The sequence below is a fragment of the Gymnogyps californianus genome, chromosome 1, assembly GCF_018139145.2.
Source record: "Gymnogyps californianus isolate 813 chromosome 1, ASM1813914v2, whole genome shotgun sequence".
In the NCBI taxonomy this organism is placed as follows: Eukaryota; Metazoa; Chordata; class Aves; order Accipitriformes; family Cathartidae; genus Gymnogyps; species Gymnogyps californianus.
The window spans coordinates 14,220,973-14,241,361 of record NC_059471.1 but is presented as its reverse complement, the minus strand read 5'-3'; the positions used below and the strand labels follow the sequence as shown (position 1 = coordinate 14,241,361).

Genomic DNA, 20,389 nt, shown 5'->3' with positions numbered 1-20,389 from the left:
AAATAGCCACAGGGACTATCTTCCAAATCAAGGGACCTCCAGTAACCTGTTTCCATTCCTGAGAAAAGCCAAGAAACGTTATGCTCAGCTCCACCTCTCAGCCTGTTTGATGTGTGTCCCTGGTTTGGGGACTCCACCAGATCTGTGGTGGCATGGCTGCCTGCAGGATAAGACTTTCTCCAGAATCTTGTGCTAGAAAGGGAAGAGATGTCTGATTTCCAAAACACCAAAAATGAGATGACTGATTGTTTCCTGGACAGGCCCTTGGACTTCTCACTTTTCCTCAAGTCCTTTCTATTTTCACCTTCTCTCTGACCAGTGTCTTTGCAGAGGACCTTAAAACAGAGAAAAATTAGAAGGGTGAGGAAATGAGCTAGCAGTGAAGCAGTGATCAGACCTGCAGTGCCGACCTCTGCCCTGGACCTCTTTTATTTAGTGGTGAAATACCCTTACTTGTCAGGTAGAACTTCTGAAGCCTACAGCTGTAATGCTGCTCTCCTGCACACTTGCTCACAGTATACATCCTGCTGTGGCTCTCCTCCATGGAATAACCCAGATTTACTACACAGTGGAGTGTCACGCAGGAATAAGGAGCTGCCTTATTCCATGAACGCTTTGCCAGCATATTACCTACACATGGCTTGCTCACCTTGCCACACGAGTAGAAGTGGGACAAGAGGACTGATAAAATTAAGGCTTTGTTAGATTAAAAGTTCAGAGGAGCGTTGCCATCTTCATGAATATAAATGGTTCATTTCCACCAAGTGATGTGGCAGCCAGAGTTATCCTCAGCACGTGAGGAGGGGATGTACCTATTGTATTGATTGCACATCTGACTTCCTATGGGGGCTAGTGGCATTAATCAAAGGAATGCTTAATAAACTCTTACATGTCAGGACTGTGATTTCATTCTTTAAAAAATCGGTGGAGACAGCTCTAGCTGAAATTTTACAGGATCTCTCCAGATGGATCAGCTGGCAGAAACAGGAAATAATCCACTGTAGTTTACAGCTAATATGCCGATTTATTAATTATCAGGTTCACCTAAACCCCAAGTAGCTCAGCTTTAGCTATGAAATGAACAACAGGATTTCACTTAATGAATGTAAGATTTTAATTAAAGACATGGAGGCTGTATTTAAAAGTGTGTAATTGCAAATTCTTTCCTCTAAACAAAAAGGAAAGGGTAATTTATCTGTTTGTTTAAATAAGGGCTCAGGGTGAAAAGCAAGGGGAGATGGGCCTAACCAGAACAATCCTTCACTCTGCAGTGTCTTGTTTAATATCACGTCATCCACTAGCTGGCCTGATACAAAACTTCTTAAAGTTATGAAGGAACAAAATTGCAAAGGCTGTTATACGGCCCTGTGCCTTTCAGATAACTGAGAGCTTTGGTTCTCCATTGGCTCGATGAATTAGCACAAATCCATACAAAGCAAGAACAAAAGCTCTGTGCAGTATCATTACATCTTGTATGTATTACAGAAGCGCATCTGGGGTCCCTCAGGAGGTTTTAAACAGCAAGACTGAGAGTCTTCAGGCTTTACCTTGTACTGCTCAGGGCTCTCTATTTCATATCTAGAAGTTTTTAGTAGTATTCACTACACTGTTTATCAAAATTATAGAACTTTCAATTTTTGTGAAGATAATTTCGTCAGGTGCCTGAAGGAGAAGACAGATACTGAAATTAACAGAACTGATTCTGTATCACCCATTATGGCAATCATTAAAAAAAACCTTTATAAAAGACCTAACTCATACTGAAACCACTTGGGTTCCCTCTTTCTCCCAGAAGCTTATTTCTATTTCCTTTTATATTCTCACCTTTTTCTGTACTGCATGTATTCTAATTCATATTTATTCTTGTGCTGATAGGCTGTGCCTATACTTGTAAACTAAACAGGGACAGAGAGACAAGGCACCAGGCTGAGCATGGACATACGGTTGTCCGTAGCATTAAATAGTTAGCATGATCCGTGGTGAAGTATTGACTCTGGCCAATTAGCGCTGCCCCAAAATATGCCCAGGAATATGCTGGTGCCTGGCCAGGGAAGGTTCCCAGGAGGTGTATGGATGCAGCCACAGTCTGGAGAGTGACAGTGTTCTAGTGTGCAGATGTGAACTCTTTTGGCCAGTTGGCTTCAAGGATAAAGAATGGCTGGCTTGTTTTATTTGCTAAAAAAAAGATGTAGCATCATTGTCCTTTACCTTTAAAAGCTCTTCACCATCCCTAATAATTACCCTGATTTGCAGACAGCATCTTATGCAAACTCAGCCTTTTTTTACTAGGGCAAAAGAAACAAGCTCTTCTAGTTTCTACTCATTTCCAGAATATCTTTTAGTGGGTGCATCTCTAGATCCTCAGGTGTAATGTACTGCCTTAGAAATGTACCATTTCTTGCAGTATAAACTTCAGGTAGATTTTACACCTTTGTCTCAGAGACATTCCAAAACACTTTCATTTCTAGTCTCAACTGTTAATTCCAGCTTATTAAATAATTTCCTGCTATTTAATGATGACTTGTTCCACTGTTATTTGTTATGATAAGCTTTTCTATAGTGTCTTAATTATTCATCCAAACAAGACTATAGTACCGTTATTTCTTCTCAGTTAGTCAGTACTGGATAAAGAATCTGCTAATTATCACAGCCGGAACACAAGGTCATTAGTCGTATTTACTACTCAAACTACTCTGAGCAGCTGAATTCTCTCCTAAATAACAGTGTCCTGTATTATCTATCTAAAATTAGAAAGGTCTTTCTCAGCATCCACATTGGTCAGGGCAATCAGCAACTGACCTCTAGTTTGACTCCCAGTTTCTTCAATTGCCCTTTTCCGAAATGACATGGAACTCAAGGACATTCTGTTTTATCCAAACATTGGTTTTGTATTTCCTGATATGTTATCACATCATCAGCATGTTATGACATCCAACCATTTTTACTTTTATTTTGTCTTTCCTATGTAGCTCATACTTTGTCTAGTCATGCTTGCTAAAGCAGGCCTACCTGGCCATCACTCTTAACAGTACAGCCTTTTCCATCTTGCAATCATACCTTTATGCTCTCATATTTCCTTCTCCATTGCTATATTTTTGATTTTCCCAGTTTTCCTCTTCCAGTGAATTAAAACCACACATAGAGATTGCATAGGATTTCCCTGACACTGAAAGCTTGTGTTAGTAGTCTTGGCATTCTTAGCCCCTCAGTATTTAAGTGGAATGTAGTCATCAAGAAAAAACTCCGAAGAATATATAAATGTTAAAACAAACAGTGCTTAACACTGCTTTTGTTCATTATTTTATTTTCAATATCTTGTGCCTTTACAATTTTTATTCTCTATGGATCAAAATCATCTGTGCCTGCGCTGAAGTTCAGTGTTTTGTTTCAGTATGTTCTAGCATGAATCTGATACCATTATTTTCCTAGCAGAAAGTACAGTCAGAAGATTTCTCCCTGCTCTGTTCATGCTCCTTTTCAGCCTCAGGCCTGCACATAGCAACCTTTCTTCTGGCAGGCAGCCCAACTTGCTGTGCTCTCCATGTGCTCTGGTGTCTCTTTCTCTTATTAAAGGGTTCCTTTATGAAAGGCTGAGGCTTGTCTTTCCCTGGTGCTGGCACATGTCTATTGTGTCATTCTGTTCTGCCTTCTTATTGAAGATAATTGTGCATCTTTTTTTCTATCCTGCATCTTCTGTGTATCATCCTCTTTCCCTCTTCAGAACTGGTCCCTGGCTCTCATGATCTCTTTTACTTCACTAAAACATCTGACCTCTCTTTTTCTCTCCTTGACTGCTTTCTTCCTTTCCTAAGGTTGCCAGGAAAGACTCCTCCTTCAAACTATTCTACTGCATTAAGCCATCTTTTCCAGAGGGTCACATTTGCTTTTTTCCCTCCTGGGTTATCCAGCTAGTTTTGTACAACCGTTTTATCTGCTTCTTCATTCTATTCTCTATTCTTCCATTACATTCATCTGCATCTTTAGCTTCTGGATAGTGTCTCCCATGAGCTGTATCCTGGTGATATTTCCTATGAAGTCAAAAGGCCAATGAAGGAGAAGAAATGACTTAAAACATCTATAACCAGTCAGGCTTCCCCCCCCTTCAACTTTATCACCATCATTGATCCCTCAGTAAGCATTGGTATCGTATTATCTTCTAAATATCTGACTTAGAGATAGAGATAAAAGGATTAGCCCTCCATTTAGTTACGAAAAAGCGCTCAGTGTTTTCTGAGATCCTTTACTCAGAAGGCTGTTTTTTAAGCCTTTTGCCTCAGTCAGAGACACTTTATGTAATCAGAGGGCAGTCAGTTGTGTTCACAGAGGGGAACGTCTTACTCCATACCACCTGCCAAGCTGCTTGCCTAGGCACAACTCAGAGCCACCACAAATGGGCTCTGAATGTGGATCAGAGAACACACACACTGCAGTCACAGTCATACAGAAGAGAGAGATGCATTCATTCTTAATAAAAGAAATGTCTTCCTTGTCCAGAACCTGTCCTATGCAAACTCTTGTTTTTTTTCCTGTGTGCTTAGCAGAGGTAACAGGTTTTAGACTTACTTAGGTGGATTTGTTATGCCAGTAAACAATTGTAGATCCATCTGTAGATGTGGAAAACCTTTTAATATGTAACATAAAGTTTCCTTAACTTTTAATAATTTTATCCTAGGCCTTTATTCTAGATGTTTGCAGAGCAGTGAATTGAGTGTGTGATGAAAAGCAAGTAAGCTAAGGGTTTGCTGGATCAGCCCTAGGACCATAATATATTGTACTGTCAATCTTTATTTAATATCTCCTTTTTGATAGAAGTCCTTGAGAAAATGTGTCTTCAGTTGTTTAACTCCTTAAGTGTGAAAGTCCATGCCTCTTTCAAAACCAGTTCCCCCTTTTTTCATAGCAGCTGAAATGTCTATTGTCCTCAGTCTCCACATTGCCCAGAACTTGGCTGTAATAAACTGTTTTGTTATTCCTTTAAATTTTCAGTATATCACCTAGGGTTTTTCTGGAGAAAAGCTTTTTATAAATTAATTTTGCACTGTATTGTCACAGCATCCCATATTTTTTCCTCAAATATAAGTCTTATAAAGTATTTAGCCCCATAGAATTCCTCTTACCAAAGGAAAATCTAATGTACAGACACATACAGACACTGAATTAGCAAAGCTCTGATGGGTAGGTAGTTTCAAATAACTGAATTATAACCAGAAAAGTTGGCTTCTACAGATAGTCTCTGGGAGCATAGAGAGAAAGTTAATTTTAATAATTCTATTAAGATCATTTGTGAAGTTCATATTTTAAAAGAAATGTTAGAAAAATTGATTTATTTATTACTGATTATACCATTTCCAGTCTTGTCCAAATAACAAGCAAAGGACTGCTTATTACAATTCAGCATTCAGCTTTTGTTAAAATAGCTTTTGCTATTTCAAATAAAAATCTATTAAGGTTTTGCCTCCCTTCCATTGCAAAACTCTATTTTTATTGAACTTTCTGATTAGAGTATGAAATTGTTAAATAATAAAAACATCACCATTGGTCTCTCAGTGTCATTTTCCATTGAGGAACAGGGAATTCAACTGTAAGATTTCCAAGTTGTACTGGGCAATTTTTACATTTTAAAATGTAATTGTTTTTATAATAATATGAATACTTGGTAATGCTGATCCAAACAGTGGAACACAAAGAAATTACTGGAACTGCTTTTAGCAAAAACAGCATTTCCAACCTCTATAATTACTGTGAGAGAATAGTAGTAGATAATCTCTGCTACATCATGGCTCCAAAATTACACATTTATTGTGGGCTAATACGGAATAACATTTAATGTTTTCCAGCTTCACATGAAATATCAGTATCTTCACACTACATTTTTGTAGAGATAGTATGAAATTCCTCCTATCTGTACTAAGACTGTACTTATTTTATTCTCTTAACAGGAGACAGTGGGATAACTCAAAGATAGTATAGTAAAGAACTGAAGTATATGACTTCCAGTAATGGAGCTGCTCAAAATATTCCTGTGGATGACATTTATTTACCTTTTGTGTGTGTGGAAATTTCTATACGCTGGCTCCTGCCAATACAGAACAACTTCTTTTACTAGTACAAATCAGTCTTTTTTTTTTTTTTTTTCACAAAATACTGTTCAGTTATATTAAGTTGGCATAGAAATTTTCAAGAAATATTTTTCATTGTTCTTATGAACTATTCCTATAATTCACATTGAATATTTGGACATTAACATAAATTCAGAACTTTTATACTAATGAACTAAAAAAGAGAGAAAATAATAGAAAAATATGTAATAAAAATAAGACAAAATTGCATTCTGTGCACTTTTAGTATCCATTAACCAGGAAATGAACATTCATAAGTAAATTTATTTAGTCTTTGAGCTGTTGTCTGATTAACCCATGAAAAAAAGTATCATGAACCTCAGAAACATTAGAAAATATCAGCCTTTCTTTGCTCATTGTTAGAGCAGCCCAGCTTAAAGTTAAGACTACAGATTTCATGTTAGGGATGAACCTTCATTAAAAGAGATTTTTTTTTGGTTAGGACTGATGTGGCTAGAAATCTATTCCTAAACTTTGTCACTTACTTTCTGGGTAACCTTGGCAAGTTAGTTCACCTCCTTCTCTGCAAAACATGTTTAATGTTACTTAGCACTTCTGCAAAGAATTTTGAAATTTAAGATTGAAAAAATGTGGTATAATAGGACACCTTATATAAAAATAGCTTAATATAGTTCATAATATACAAGTTAACTTCGTGTTGAACTGACCTCCTTCAGCTGAGCAGATGACCACAATAGGGCTGAAGGGACCATCTCCTTTGTTGTTGTAAACACCAACTTTCACCTCAAAAGGAGTCAGAGGTGGCACACTTTCATCTCTGTAGATGAATTTTGAGGCATCTGAAGATGTCACCATTTTTTCCTTCCAGCCACGTGTTCCATTGGGTCTGAAGGCTACAATATATCCAAATCCTTCTCCATTCTGAAACTCTTCTGACACTGGCTAAAAAATAAAGATCAGGTAATGGTCAGACGTGGTTTTACTAATTTAGAAAGCAGTCACTCAGTGACTGACCATGATCTGGCTTCTTGTGTGAGGGTGATCCCTTACAGTTCCATTGTAGGATTTTACTTATCATGCCTGGGAACACCTAGGCCCAATTGTCTGTGAAGAGGAACCTTGTAAGAGAGTTTCTTCACCTAATCACCACAGTTAGGTCACTGTCCTAGGACTGAATAAGCTCTTGGGCTCAGAAAGATTTTTTCTTCCATATCTCCCACTTTGTGGTTAATGCTTTAACCAGTGGTCTATTAGTGGAATAGCCCCTTCCAGTGACCTTGTTAAAAATATAGAGCAACATATTGTTAAGGGCTCCTACAATATGATGTGAGTGACACTGACTATAGTGGGACTCTCCTGGGTTTTAGGTGCCAGCCTGTCTAATTTCTGTATCCAAATGGGGTGTCAAGTCTTAGGGATTTAAGTCTAGGGTTCAATTTGAGACTTAGGATATAATGCAATAAATCTAGTTGTTCTAACTCTCAAATTGAATCTTCATGGAAAAAAAAAAATCTCATTTGCTTTTCTTAGAGGAGCTGTGAAATTAGCCACTTAAATTGGGACACATCTGCCATAAGCAGGCAGTCAGCAAAGGGATTTATCTGTTGAGAGGCTGGGCACTGCAAAAGCTAAATCTTACATGTCCAGCTCAAGGAATGGAATTTTTCATGCTAATTTACTGCCTACATTTCTTATAAAGTCAATGGACTAGTTTAGGAATTAGGTTATGTTTAACAGCTGTCAACGTATTAGGCCTATGGGAAATGCCAAAAAAGTGTCTAAACTCCCTCTCTCGAAGTGCCCATCCTAGATCTGCAGCTAATGAACATGTGAATCAGAGCAGGGGCACAGGGGACACTGAATCCTCTCCCCTCCACATTGCAAGTGAATGTCTCATCGCCATGCACCTCACTTGCAGACATCATTTTCTACCCATCCTTCTGAAGCTATGCACTGTGCATCCAAGAAAAAAGATAATCATGACTCCAAAGGCAGAGGAGGCAAAAACAAGACAAACTTCGTAATCTAGCAATTTGAGTTGGAAAGGAGGAGCTTTGCATCTCTTTGCAATACTTATGGAGTTGGCAGTAGACAGTCACTATAAAAAAAGCCAGAAATACAAGAGAAGTAGCAGAACCCTTGGATTTCACTGCAAATGCTAAATACACAGTCTGTGAATTAAAGTTGTGTGAATAAAATTTTGTTTGAACCTGCTGAGTATAATTCAGGAGCCTAGGTAGATTAGTCTTTTCCTGAATTCCCGGAGACCAATATACCATCCCAGTATCTCTTCAGACTTCAAAGTACTTTGTTGAATTCCTGTTGCCTGTGTAAGTCCAATAAGACTTTTTTGGATCCTGCAAAAGCACAGACTGACTGTGCTGGAGCTGTGCTTGTGCTACACTGTGGTTTATGGAAATGCAGTGGCTACACCAGACAGCCCAGTAGTCTGTAGTGAGTTGTTGGAGTGTTATCCAATGTGCTAGGATTAGGTCTTTAGCAGAAATTTCAACATTTACTTTTAATTGCATGCTTTTGTGTGTTTTGTTCTATCTTTTTACCATTTCTTGAAGAGACAGTGACTATAATTAGAAATGGTAGCAATCTTTCAAACAATTAAAAAATGTAAATATGCCCACTTCACAATTTATATTCAACATAGATGAAATGCCATGATGTTTTTGTAATTTTAATTTGATTAATGACTTTATGCAATTTAAGAGGTATGTGAAACAATAGTGTGCTGAAAGTATTAACACTAGGAAGAACAGCACTAGGTATTGATGGAAACAAGGAGTTAATCAGAAACAAAGGGGAAGGATTGACACCTTCTGCCTTATTGGCAGTTTGCACTCCTTAGCTATAAGTGAAGAAGCATCATCTGGCTTTTGTGGAAAAAAAGTCAATGTATACTGAAAGTTATGTTATGGGAATTGCTAATTCTTAACTGTCTGTTGTATCTGTATTGCAGGATGGGACAACCTGGGTCTCTGGTTTCTTTTGGAAGAAAACTTCGACCCTTGACAGAGAAGGGGATATAACACACTCCAGTAGTCCCCCACTCCAGTCACCTGCGGAACACTATGAAGACACTTAATATGAATACTACATACTAATATATCATATAAGGGACTGGGATTAGGCCAGTTTACATCAGATACAGTTCTAGCCATCTGATGTTTTTGTTTGGGATTCAGCAAATTCTCTCCCAATAGGAGAGATGCTGCTGTTTATAGTTATAGACTATAAAGCAAACTGAAATCAGCTCTGTCTCAGCTGTCCCAGGTAGCTGGTGTCGGAGAAGACAGACATGCCAACAGAAGACAGCCTCTTCAGATGTCCTAAAATTTGCCATTCTAAGCAGTTAGTCAGAATTCTGTGTGTCTTACCATCTGAATCTCTCCTTAAGTTGGCTAGGCTAAAACTTTTTTCATTAAAACCCCATGGCTTTATTTGATGGAATTTTTCTTGGTTTTTATATATATATATATATATATATATAAATTGTATATTTTCTGAGTCTGAAACTCTTCAGGAGGAATCTAGAAGTTTTGAAAACTCCTCAAGAAAAGTCTCTGTTCTGCTGTGTTATTTATGATTAGCAGAGAAAGCAACTACCACTCCTCCAATTGCCCACTGGCACTGTCATACATCTGTGTTGCATCTTGAATCACAAATATCTTCTCAAAATAAAGGTCTATTTCAGGTCTTTAGTTTTATATTTTTATGAAATACTTAAAAAAATAATTGTTTCTTAATTTAAGTTTAAAAAAAGTTACAAGGCTTTCCTTCTCTTCCCTTAGCTATTATTTCATCTGGTGTACCATTTACATAAGATCCAGAAAAGTCAAATCAACCCGAGCAGTAGATGAGGAAGAAAAGACTTATGAATTAGCACAACTTTGGAGCTGCTACCATAATGCGCTCTACTCAAACCACATGAAAATGCACATTACTTGGAAACTTTAGAACATATTTAAAGAACAGTATTTTGTGTTCATGTCTTGCCAGGATTTGCTGTAAGGAAACCCCAGTACAGTACTCTTTACTTTGCCCTCAAAGAAGTAAACATGAAACAAAACCTTTAATCAGAAAAGTCCCTTACCTCCCATGCTATTACTAATTCATGTCGCCTTCCACTTCTGCCACTTACATTAGCTGGAGGTGTCTTTGGAACTGTGAGCAAAAAGGAAAAAAAAACCAAACAAAACAGAAAGTCCAAGTTATTGAAGTTTTCCCCATAGTAATAAGTTGCTGTAGAAGACATGAGGCTGTTAAATCAGAACAGAAATAACAAACATAGCACTCTGTGGTAAAGAAAATTTGCTCAAATTTCATTTCAGACAATTCCACAGTCAAGCTGGTAAACTCAAACAAAGCATAAGCTGAGAAGAGAAATAATATTGGAATAAAAAGCTGCTTAAGCACTGTGTCTTCTGCAGATTAGTCAAAATTTCAATGTACAAATCATCTAAGAGATAAAACAGGAATTATCTTGTTAACATTTGTATTTTTTGAATAGACAACTCAAAATCAAATGTCAGGGAACCTGACATATTTCAGACTTCAGGCAAAATTTTGGGATATAAATAATATCTCTCTACTATTTCCCAGGTCATTAGTGATTTAGAATGTTTTAGTTCTTGTAAATCTATCCTTGTATGCTTTACCAAGGAGCCAATGTTCAGAAATTTTACAGTAATCTTCCTCAAACACCCCTTATCATTTCTTGCAGAATGCTGGAAGCAGTACTACCCACAGTTCTTTAAAAATTGAGACCACCATTATGGCTTTAAAAACACATGTGAGCAGCTAATGAAATTCTTTAAAAGAAATAACTATCATCATCAGTGTGAATTGGGTTATCATATTTTGTAAAACCAGAAATCTTAATTGTTCCATTGGAATTGTATAATTTCTTTTATCTTACTTAGGGCCTCTAATGAAGCTCCTAAAATGACTAATGTCTTGAGTTTATTTACTGCAAGCAGGTAACACTTGCATTCTTTATTTGATTAAATATGTCCTAAGATATAAACTTTCTCTTTTCTTCCTTACAGCAGTACATAGGTCATTGGTAGAAATGTACTGTGAGGCGTTAACTGTTAAGGCCTTATTGCGTGCTGTTTAGCTTATTTATTGAGTAGCACTGTGCCTTTGAACTATACAAAGAAAAATACATTTAAATAAATGTACACAGTCCTCTCTATTTCCCATGTTGATCATTAACAGCTTAAATTCAATGAAAGCGCAGTTTTTACTATATCCTTGAAGTTCACATAAAATTTCAGAATTTGTTTGTGTAGTCTTTTTGAACTCTGAACTCCCCTTTAAAGAACATAAGCCCAATTCTGTTTTTTCTCATAAATGATGCAAACCCACAAAGCTTATGAATTGCTTCTGATTTACACTGTTGGAAATGACATAAGAGCCCTTTTATCTGTGGTTCTTACCAGGCTGATAGGGGAGATTTCTAATATGTGAAACATCTCTCTCCAATAAAGCTGGGTTCGTCTGGCAAACATGGTGCCTTTGACTTTTTCTTTCCTTCCTTCCTTCCTTCCTTCCTTCCTCCCTCCCTCCCTCCCTCCCTTCCTCCCTTCTTTCCTCCCTCCCTTCCTTCCTCCCTTCTTTCCTCCCTTCTTTACTCCCTCCCTTCCTTCCTTCCTTTCTCCATTCCTTCCTTCCTCCCTCCCTTCCTTCCTCCCTTCTTTCCTCCCTCCCTCCCTTCCTTCCTTTCTCCCTCCCTTCCTTCCTCCCTTCTTTCCTCCCTTCTTTCCTCCCTCCCTTCCTTCCTTTCTCCCTCCCTTCCTTTCTCCCTTCTTTCCTCCCTCCCTCCCTTCCTTCCTTTCTCCCTCCCTTCCTTCCTCCCTTCTTTCCTCCCTCCCTCCCTCCCTCCCTCCCTTCCTTCCTCCCTCCCTTCCTTCTTTCCTCCGTCCCTTCCTTCCTCCCTTCTTTCCTCCCTTCTTTCCTCCGTCCCTTCCTTCCTTCCTTTCTCCCTTCCTTCCTTCCTCCCTTCTTTCCCTCCCTCCCTTCCTTCCTTTCTCCCTCCCTTCCTTCCTCCCTTCTTTCCTCCCTCCCTTCCTTCCTTCCTTTCTCCCTCCCTTCCTTCCTCCCTTCTTTCCTCCCTCCCTCCCTCCCTCCCTTCCTTCCTTCCTTCCTTCCGTCCTTCTCCCTACACACATGCTAAACACTATCTTTCCTAGTTACTCTCTGCTGAAAGCTCTTCACTTCTGTATAATCAGATGATCAAATTTCTTTGCAGTTTAACTTTAGCTGGTGGGAAACCAGGTATCCAGGCTGAGCTTGTAGTCCAGCCTCCTTCTCCAGCGAATGCAGAGCTTTGGGGTGGTTCATCCCATCCAAAGATAACTGTCTAAACAATTGGAGGGATTGTTTAGACTCTACTGACTGGAGACATGAACTAGTTTAAACTAAGACCTAATTTTTATATGGCAAAAAGTTAATCAAATTTTCCTTTCAGAAACAGAATTACCCTCTGGATTAAAAAAAAAAAAAGAATAAAAACAATCAGTCTGCAACACTGGGATGAATGTTCTACAGTCAAAAGATGCAAATGAAGAATCATCTGCCAGTTAATTAACATGCAAAAATTATGATGCCATCTCTAATGGAGCATATTTAAACCTGGTTTAGCATCCATTTTTCTCTTGCCTTTCTAAGACATTTTTTGGTTAAGTTATAAAGATAAATGAAGTTTTTATGTAGGTGCCACATTACTGATGAGAGAGTGTGCTGTACTCCTTTGAAGCGTCCAAAGTGATGGACTTATTTAACCTGCAGTGTCCTCTTTCTAGAGTTTTCTTGTTAACAGCTTTGCAGACTGAAGCCCTATTTAAATGAATAAACGTTAAAAGAATAAAACTGTCAAAACGATGAATTTCTTTTGCACCAAACTAAAATGTACATTCACACAGTGAAACTCTTTCAAATGAATAACCATTAAAAGAATAAATGTGTCAAAGGAATAAATTTCCTCTGCACTGCACCAAAGCAGATTATACTCAGTTAGAGGGGAACATTTTGAAATGAGTAACCGTTAAGTGAAGAAAACTATTAAAAGAAAACATTTTTTGCCAGGCACTGAGGTTATATATTAGCAACCCTTTCAGCAGCATCACCTTTATATCAGTGTTATATCTGAATTTACTCACTCATAGCCTAAGTTTATTGCCATGCAATTAGTGACTTCCCAATCTTTAAGTTGTTAATTCTCAGCAGTGACACTCATGGCGATGCACTTGCACCAAATACGCAAGTATGATGACTAAACTTGGCTCCTGGACACAGGATCCATGTGCCTGGGGGACAAGGACATTAGGACCTCTTTTCTGTAGTGTTTATCAAAGCTGAGAAATTCAGTATTGTTTCTTCTGAATAAATACACCCCAACTAGTGGCAAAGAGCTCTTTGCCGTGCTAATGTGTCTCATTTAACACGAAGATGAGAGAATGTCACCTACTGGAAAACGAATCACTCCTTGGCTTAAAACTGGTCCTTAGGATCATAAAATGTGACTATGCTTAGCTTGATCGTATGTCTGTAATTCTGATCAAAGCCTTCTCATTAGCCCCTTTGCCAGCTACCTATTCTCACTTGTCTCCTGTTTTGTTCTTAGACCGTAAGCTCTTTGGGATCAGGTCAGCTCTTTTTTTCTTTTGTTTCTTCAGCCACTGGTAAGGTTGGGAGTTAAAAGCCAGGTCTCTCCGTTGTTCCAGTAATGCAAACAACAAATAGGACTAAAAACTGTGTTCTGAAAGACACGGTGACTAGATGTAGTTCACAGTAAATAATGGGTGTATGCTGGCACATGTTGATGTTGAAACCGCCACTTATGGCAAACAAACAAAAATCTTGAAATTATTTTGCCAGGAGTTTGATTTGAACAGAAACAACAGGATTTGTTTCTTATTGTTTTCCATTTTCATGGAAGTACTGTGGTATGCTGAAGATGAAAGTGAAATAAAACACTATTAAAACTTATCTCCCCTAAACCAAACAAAAAACCCCCTTTAACATTTTGTCTAAGAGCAGGCAAGAAGAAAGTAGCCCTCAGCAGTCCTATGAAGCATTTGACAATATGCTTAAAATATAAATGAAGAAAAGGTGACATGGAAAGGTAAATCTTATACATGAAGCCATGGCCAATTGTTTAATAGTTCATGTGTGTCTTATCATTACAAGCTAAATATACATAAAAAGCAATGTTTTTTGTTTAGGACAAAATGTATGCACAGAACTGATGTTGCTGAGGGCTTTGTGTATGGGAGCAGTGATTATAAAATGCTGAAAAGTGCTGACAATGCCACTTACATATTTTAAATGTCTGTTTACATGTAAAGTTTGGGGAAGCTTTTGGAAGTGGTAGGTAATACCATAGCTATGAAACCATGAACACTTGGGGTAGATGTTAGCTTTCCTTCCAGAGTTTCACTGTGTCCAACATTTTGAAAACTGCTCTGTGCTTTAGGGTGCTTAAATTAGGTTTTTGATTCAGAGTTTTTAAAATTCCTCTCTCTTCACTCTGCATGGCTGATGGATTTTCTGGGTTTTTTTAATGAAAACTGTGGATTCTGGTAGACTGTAAAGATGAACCCATTTAAAGATTTTAGGTACTCAATTTTGGGCAAGATACTGAAAATTATTAAATATTTCATTTTGATATTATAACAAATGAAATGCAGCCATTTGTGTTTTAAAGAGAGGTATAATATGAATTTTACTTCAGTTTTATTTAAAAATAGAAACATGTAAACTGGAAAGACAAATGAGAATATTTTGTTTTCAGTTGACAGAGATTTTTATTTTTTATCTAAAATTATTATTTTACTTCTAATTTGCTAAAGAAAATAAAGAAAATCTACATTTTGTTTAAAATCAGTTTTATTCTCCCCATTTTTACTTCTGTGAGTGAACTGAAAAAGTCTTTTAAACTGCTCTAGCTCTAGATTCCTTTCCTTATAGAAGGGAAAATAAAAGGTCACATTGAACCTGGAAAAACTGAAAGTACTTGAAAAACAGTTCATCCTCTTTTTAACATTCCAGTCTTGTAAAAAAAATTAAAAAATATTACTGAATAAATAATTAGTCATTTTAAAGTTTCTGGTTTTTTTTTTTCAAAGAAATGTCGAGTGGCTTTTTTCAATTCCGTGTGTTTTCTTTGTTACAAAGAGAAATGACAGATTCTTAATTTCATAGTACGTCTTAATTTCTGTGCAGAACAAAAGTATTTAGCAGCCAAGATTATAACTGATTACAGTATTGCTGTAGATTCAAGTAGCTAGATTTAGTCCCTATCCTTCCATTTTGCAATCTGAATTGGTGAGTTAGAGGGAAGACAAAGAGAACCAAGAGCCGTACTAACCTCCTGTTTTTAGAGTAAGAAATGCTGACGTGAGCTGCCCAAATTTAGTTTTCTGATAAGCAGTTGAGTCCAGATTTCCCAAATCCCAATTCTACACTTTAATCACAAGGTCTTTCTTAATCTGCTTGAATCCTGTATTCATGAAGATATTTTCCACATGGATATTTTTTGTATAAACTCTGAAACATCTTGTCAAATAAAGCAAAATGAAACAAAATATTGATATTGTTACGCTTTTTGGGGAGATGAGTTATTAAACTTGGCTTTAGTCCTTAAGAAAATGTTTGCTCAAGGTACAGTTGCAGTTATTTATTTCTTTTAGAGATTTTTATATCTTTTAAGATACAGATGTAGTTTGAAAACCAACTCTTCTTAGCTGTGGAAAAGCTATGGGTGGGGGAAAAAGGGTTTGTCGCCAGCCTGGCAGAACTTCCTAATGTGAGGACCAAAGCAGCAACACATTCAGTAGTTTTTTCTTCTCAGTTGTTTTCCTTTATATATCTATATATCTATGTATATATATATCTCCTGCAGTACACATCTGGGAAACAGAGGGATGTTAAGTGTAAACACTTTCACTGTGTGAAAGGCCAGCCCTCAAGTTCTCACCCTCCCAGGAAGACATTTCACATCTCATCTGTTCAGGAATTAAATGTAAAATGTGCCAGCATCTCAGAAGCGGATGATACACTGTATTCAACTATTGGAAAACAGGGGTGCCCCAATTGGTCTCAGGATCTACATTTCTGCTGTTCTCATTTCCTCTGTATTTTTAGTATTTGTAATTTAGTAGGAGATAGAATTCAGTTCTATTCACTGATAATACTGTCATGCGTGGCTGCGGGACTCAGTCTGAAGAGCCTCCAAATCACCACATCTAGGACTGAAATCTTAAATGCTGTGGCATATATGCCAGAGAACTAATTCCTTAGCTTTCCTGTTACGTCTTTTAGTAGAACACACATTTGGATTCTTTGTCAATATATACTGCATATTAGTTTGAGCCTGCAATATTATGTGTTAGTAGCCTATTAGTTCTAAATATACCCATGCAGTCAATGATTACCATCTACTTTCTCTTGTCCTTTTGTTTTTCCCTATGGAAAAAGCACATTTTCTACAAAGGCTTTAGTAGCCCACATAATCATCTCCAAATGTCACAGATACAGCAGGTTATTCATTTTTTCTAGAGCAAAAATAGTTATGATAATGGGAAAAGCAGAAACTTCTTTTATACAGGTCACAGACAGATAAAATACCACCCCCAACAAGAAAAAAAAACAACCCAAAACAAAGCCAGTCTAAACCAGGTAACTTTTTTCCTGGGACAGAGGTGACTTAATGGAAAATAAGGACTTATTAAAAATAAAGCCTGTATACAATCTGCTACTAATAGAGTGCATTACATTTTTACCTCATAAAATCAAGTTTGTATGCATGATTAGCAGGTTAAACTTTGATTCTACTCAATTTCTCTCTCCCCATGTTTCCCCATGAATAGATAATGTAATTGATGCTTTGCCCCCAGGCTTCAAATGCCCGACTGCCTTAGTGGAATGCCAGACATGTTTAAATTCATGTTATTGGCTCTTTTCACCTTGTGGACCTGTAAAATATGTATCAAGGCTAGAACTGACAGAAATGCAGCAGCTGGCTATAAGTTAGATGTGCCAGAAAATTGCAGTATTATCCATTCCAATGAAAGTAGCTATGAAAAGCAATCATGTTAACTAAATATGAACTAAGTAACAAGATTAGGGTTTAATTGGAAAAATAAAGCAAATGGAAACCTGTTTATTATTCTGTTGATTTCTTTACACCATCCCAAGTATTGTTTCCATGGGTATTTTTAGATAATGGACTAATATAAAATGTTGTTACTATCTTGGGGAAGAAGTGATAAAATAAGTGAGGTGTAGGGAGAGAAAAAGACTTTAGTCTCCAGTCAAATTAGCTTGTGCCATTAAATTACAGATGCCGATTTCCATTTAAGTATAAAATAATGGAAGCAGAATCACACAGTTGCTGCCTCTGTGGGTTGTCTACACAGCTATCATTCAGCCTTGTGGATCTCAACTCTCATCTGAGCATGAGCCACAGTCACCTTCTGGTGGGAGACTGATATTTCTGGAGTTTTACCCAGTGCAGGGGCAGCCTGCCCGTTTTTACTTGTGGGTCACATCTAACATCACTGCAAATAGCCAGGTTACTCTGCCTGGGTCATGAGTAGAGAGGTTGATGCCATGTTCTTTCTGAAATATAGCGTCCTTTCACATACACGTCTTCTAAGAATTGAGATCTATGACATTAGAACTGGAGCCCATGTTAATAGAGATTTTCCCTTGAAGCTTTCAGATAAAAAATTAGTAATAGAGAGATTCTGAAAAATAATGGATCACTAGGTACACTAAGATAGATATTAATGTGCTAATTTGGAAAACCATATATGAAATCCAATGAAAATTATTACTAGCTTTCCTGTCTCTTTGACTTTGGCATCTGAAAACTATACCAAGAGTGATAATTCACACAATCACTGAAAGCTGTCTCAGAGGACAGAGCTAAATAGGCTCTGGACTTTAGGAATATCTGGAGATCAGGAAAAAGTGGCTGCCTGAATGAAGCAGATCATGAAGCCTCTGGCATTTCAAGAGTGCCATAAAAATTATTAGCAGCATGCTATTTTGCAAAGAATTATATGTGTAACAGGTTTTTTTTGTTTGAGTGGTTCTTTGTTTAAAGCACAGTCCATTGTGTTATTGTTCTCACTTCACAACTCTTTGCAGGTTCTAACAAATTGGGAAGTTATATCTTATTGTAACTCCTGTCTTTTCACTCCCTCTATAGAATAAAAAAATGAGACTGCATCTATCTTTTTTTTTAAAAAAAAAACCACAACACCCAAAACCATTCATAACTGAAACAGAAACCAAACTTTTTCTTAAAGAAAAGTCTTTTGAAATTGAGGCGATGGCAACAGACTTCTGCTGTACCATGCCGTGTTAAGCAGGCACACCAAATAAATTCAGCCTCAGTTTCTCTGAAGGCTGTTAAGTTGTTTTACTGGCACCTGTCTGGATTTCAATGTCATGCTACAAAACACTCCCTTCTAACACAACATTTGTGCAGCTGTAATTCTGGCAGCAAAAAGGTATTCCTAACTGGGAATCTGAAAGTGCAAGTAAACATCTGGTGTGGCCTTTTTCCTATTTGAACTAATACGTTACTGTTTTATTATTCAAGAAGACCTGCATTATTACTAGCTACGGTGCTGTTTATCAGGAGGAGCCCCATGTATTGGAGTACAGATCATTGCTACTTGAGTTAAAGACTCTGTTCCTTCTGATGGCAGCAATAGTGGAGTATTACCCAGAAATGAATACCAATCACCAGGTGAAAAATACACTGCACACTGCATGCTTTGTCTGTCCCACAATTTTTTTTTTACTCATCATTATTATGATTTATCAATTCATTTTTACAGAGGTAAAGTTGCAATGATTGTCCAAAGGAATATTGAAAATGGATATGCATGAAGAAGACTTTCATTGTAGGAATATGTTTTAGTAAATACAGCCTTGGTTTGGTAAACACTGGGAAAGAAGAAGAATGAACCTAGAAAACATGACAGCTAGATGAAATCTAACATTTTAAAACTTCATCTTGTGAGAAAAACATTTGCTCACAGCTTAAATACTTCTGGTCAACTAAAATCCTTTCAAAACCAGGGAATTTATTCGTAAATCTGAGTGAACATAATCCCAGGGGTGCAACCTATTACAGAATAAACTTTTTCCAGAATGTTTGTGTCATCTCTGATATGTACCACCTGAATAAATAGAGAAGTCATTCAAACATTTGGGTCCAGCAGAATTTTCACTGCCAATGAAATAAGGTACAAAATCAAGGAAAGAATAACGGTGGTGAAATAAGTTTTTTTTTAAAATCGTTTGAGATGAAACTAGCTCGTTTTTTATTTCATTTTCCTTTCCTTCTTTTCTTAATGGAACAAAGTATGTAGCATCTGAAGCTTCTGCTATAAAGTTATCAAGTTTCACACTGTGGGGAGCTTGCAGAAGATGAGGGGGAGAGTTGGAAAAGAAGCATCCTTCCACATGCGTGAATGGGAATCAAATCACTTCAGTGCAGTTCTGTGATTGCACAGTGAAATTTAATATCAGCTAGCAACTACGTAGTTATTTAAAGCAGAAAAAAATAAAAGTCTCTTATTACAACTGAAGATACGTTTGTTAGACTTCATCTGAAATAGTGCATCCAATTTTGGGTGCCACAATGAGAAAGACATTGATCAACCAGAGCAAGTTCAGGGGAGGCCACTGGGATGGTGGGGCAGGAGCACTTGCCTTGTGAGGAGAGGCTGGGGGAGCTGGGCTTGTTCAGCCTGGAGCGGAGATGGCTTTGGGGGACCTAACAGCAGCTCCCAGTGCCTGTGGGGAGGTCATTGAGGAGACAGAAATGGACTCTTCATAGTGGTGCAGGGTGGGAGGGCAAGAGACAGTGGTCATAAGCTGAAATAGATGGAGTTCTGGCTGGATATATTGAGAGAAAAATCACAATGAGATTAGTTAACTGCTGGCACAGGTTGCCCAGAGGGGGTGTGCAATCATCCTCCTTGGAGGTTTCGAAGACTCAACTGGACAAAGCCCTGAGAAACCTGCTCTGAAGTCAGTTTACCCAGCTTTGAGCAGGAGGCTGGACTAGATGCCTCCCAAGATCCCCTCCAGCCCCAATTATTCAGTTGATTCTGTGGTTCTGTCTAAGAAAATCAGCCTGAATGTTCTGTTGTGAATGTTTATGGGTAGCATATACACAGACCGGTGAACTACGGAGCTGAGGCACAAGATTAACATATCATAAAAGATGAGAGTTTTATTTCAGAATGAGAGAGGCGGACACATTTTGA

At 37.6% G+C, this 20,389-nt stretch overlaps 1 protein-coding gene across 1 annotated transcript in view; it reads right to left on the bottom strand.

Annotated features, from left to right (window-relative positions):
- CNTN5 (contactin 5) overlaps positions 1-20,389 on the bottom strand; it is a 356,213-nt gene that overhangs the window by 16,497 nt on the left and 319,327 nt on the right. Inside the window, exons 17-18 of the mRNA XM_050914379.1 lie at positions 10,186-10,256; positions 6,788-7,022 (exon numbers count right to left, since the gene is read on the bottom strand). Of these exons, the coding sequence (XP_050770336.1) occupies positions 6,788-7,022; positions 10,186-10,256 (306 nt within the window). The remainder of the gene's footprint in view (positions 1-6,787; positions 7,023-10,185; positions 10,257-20,389) is intronic.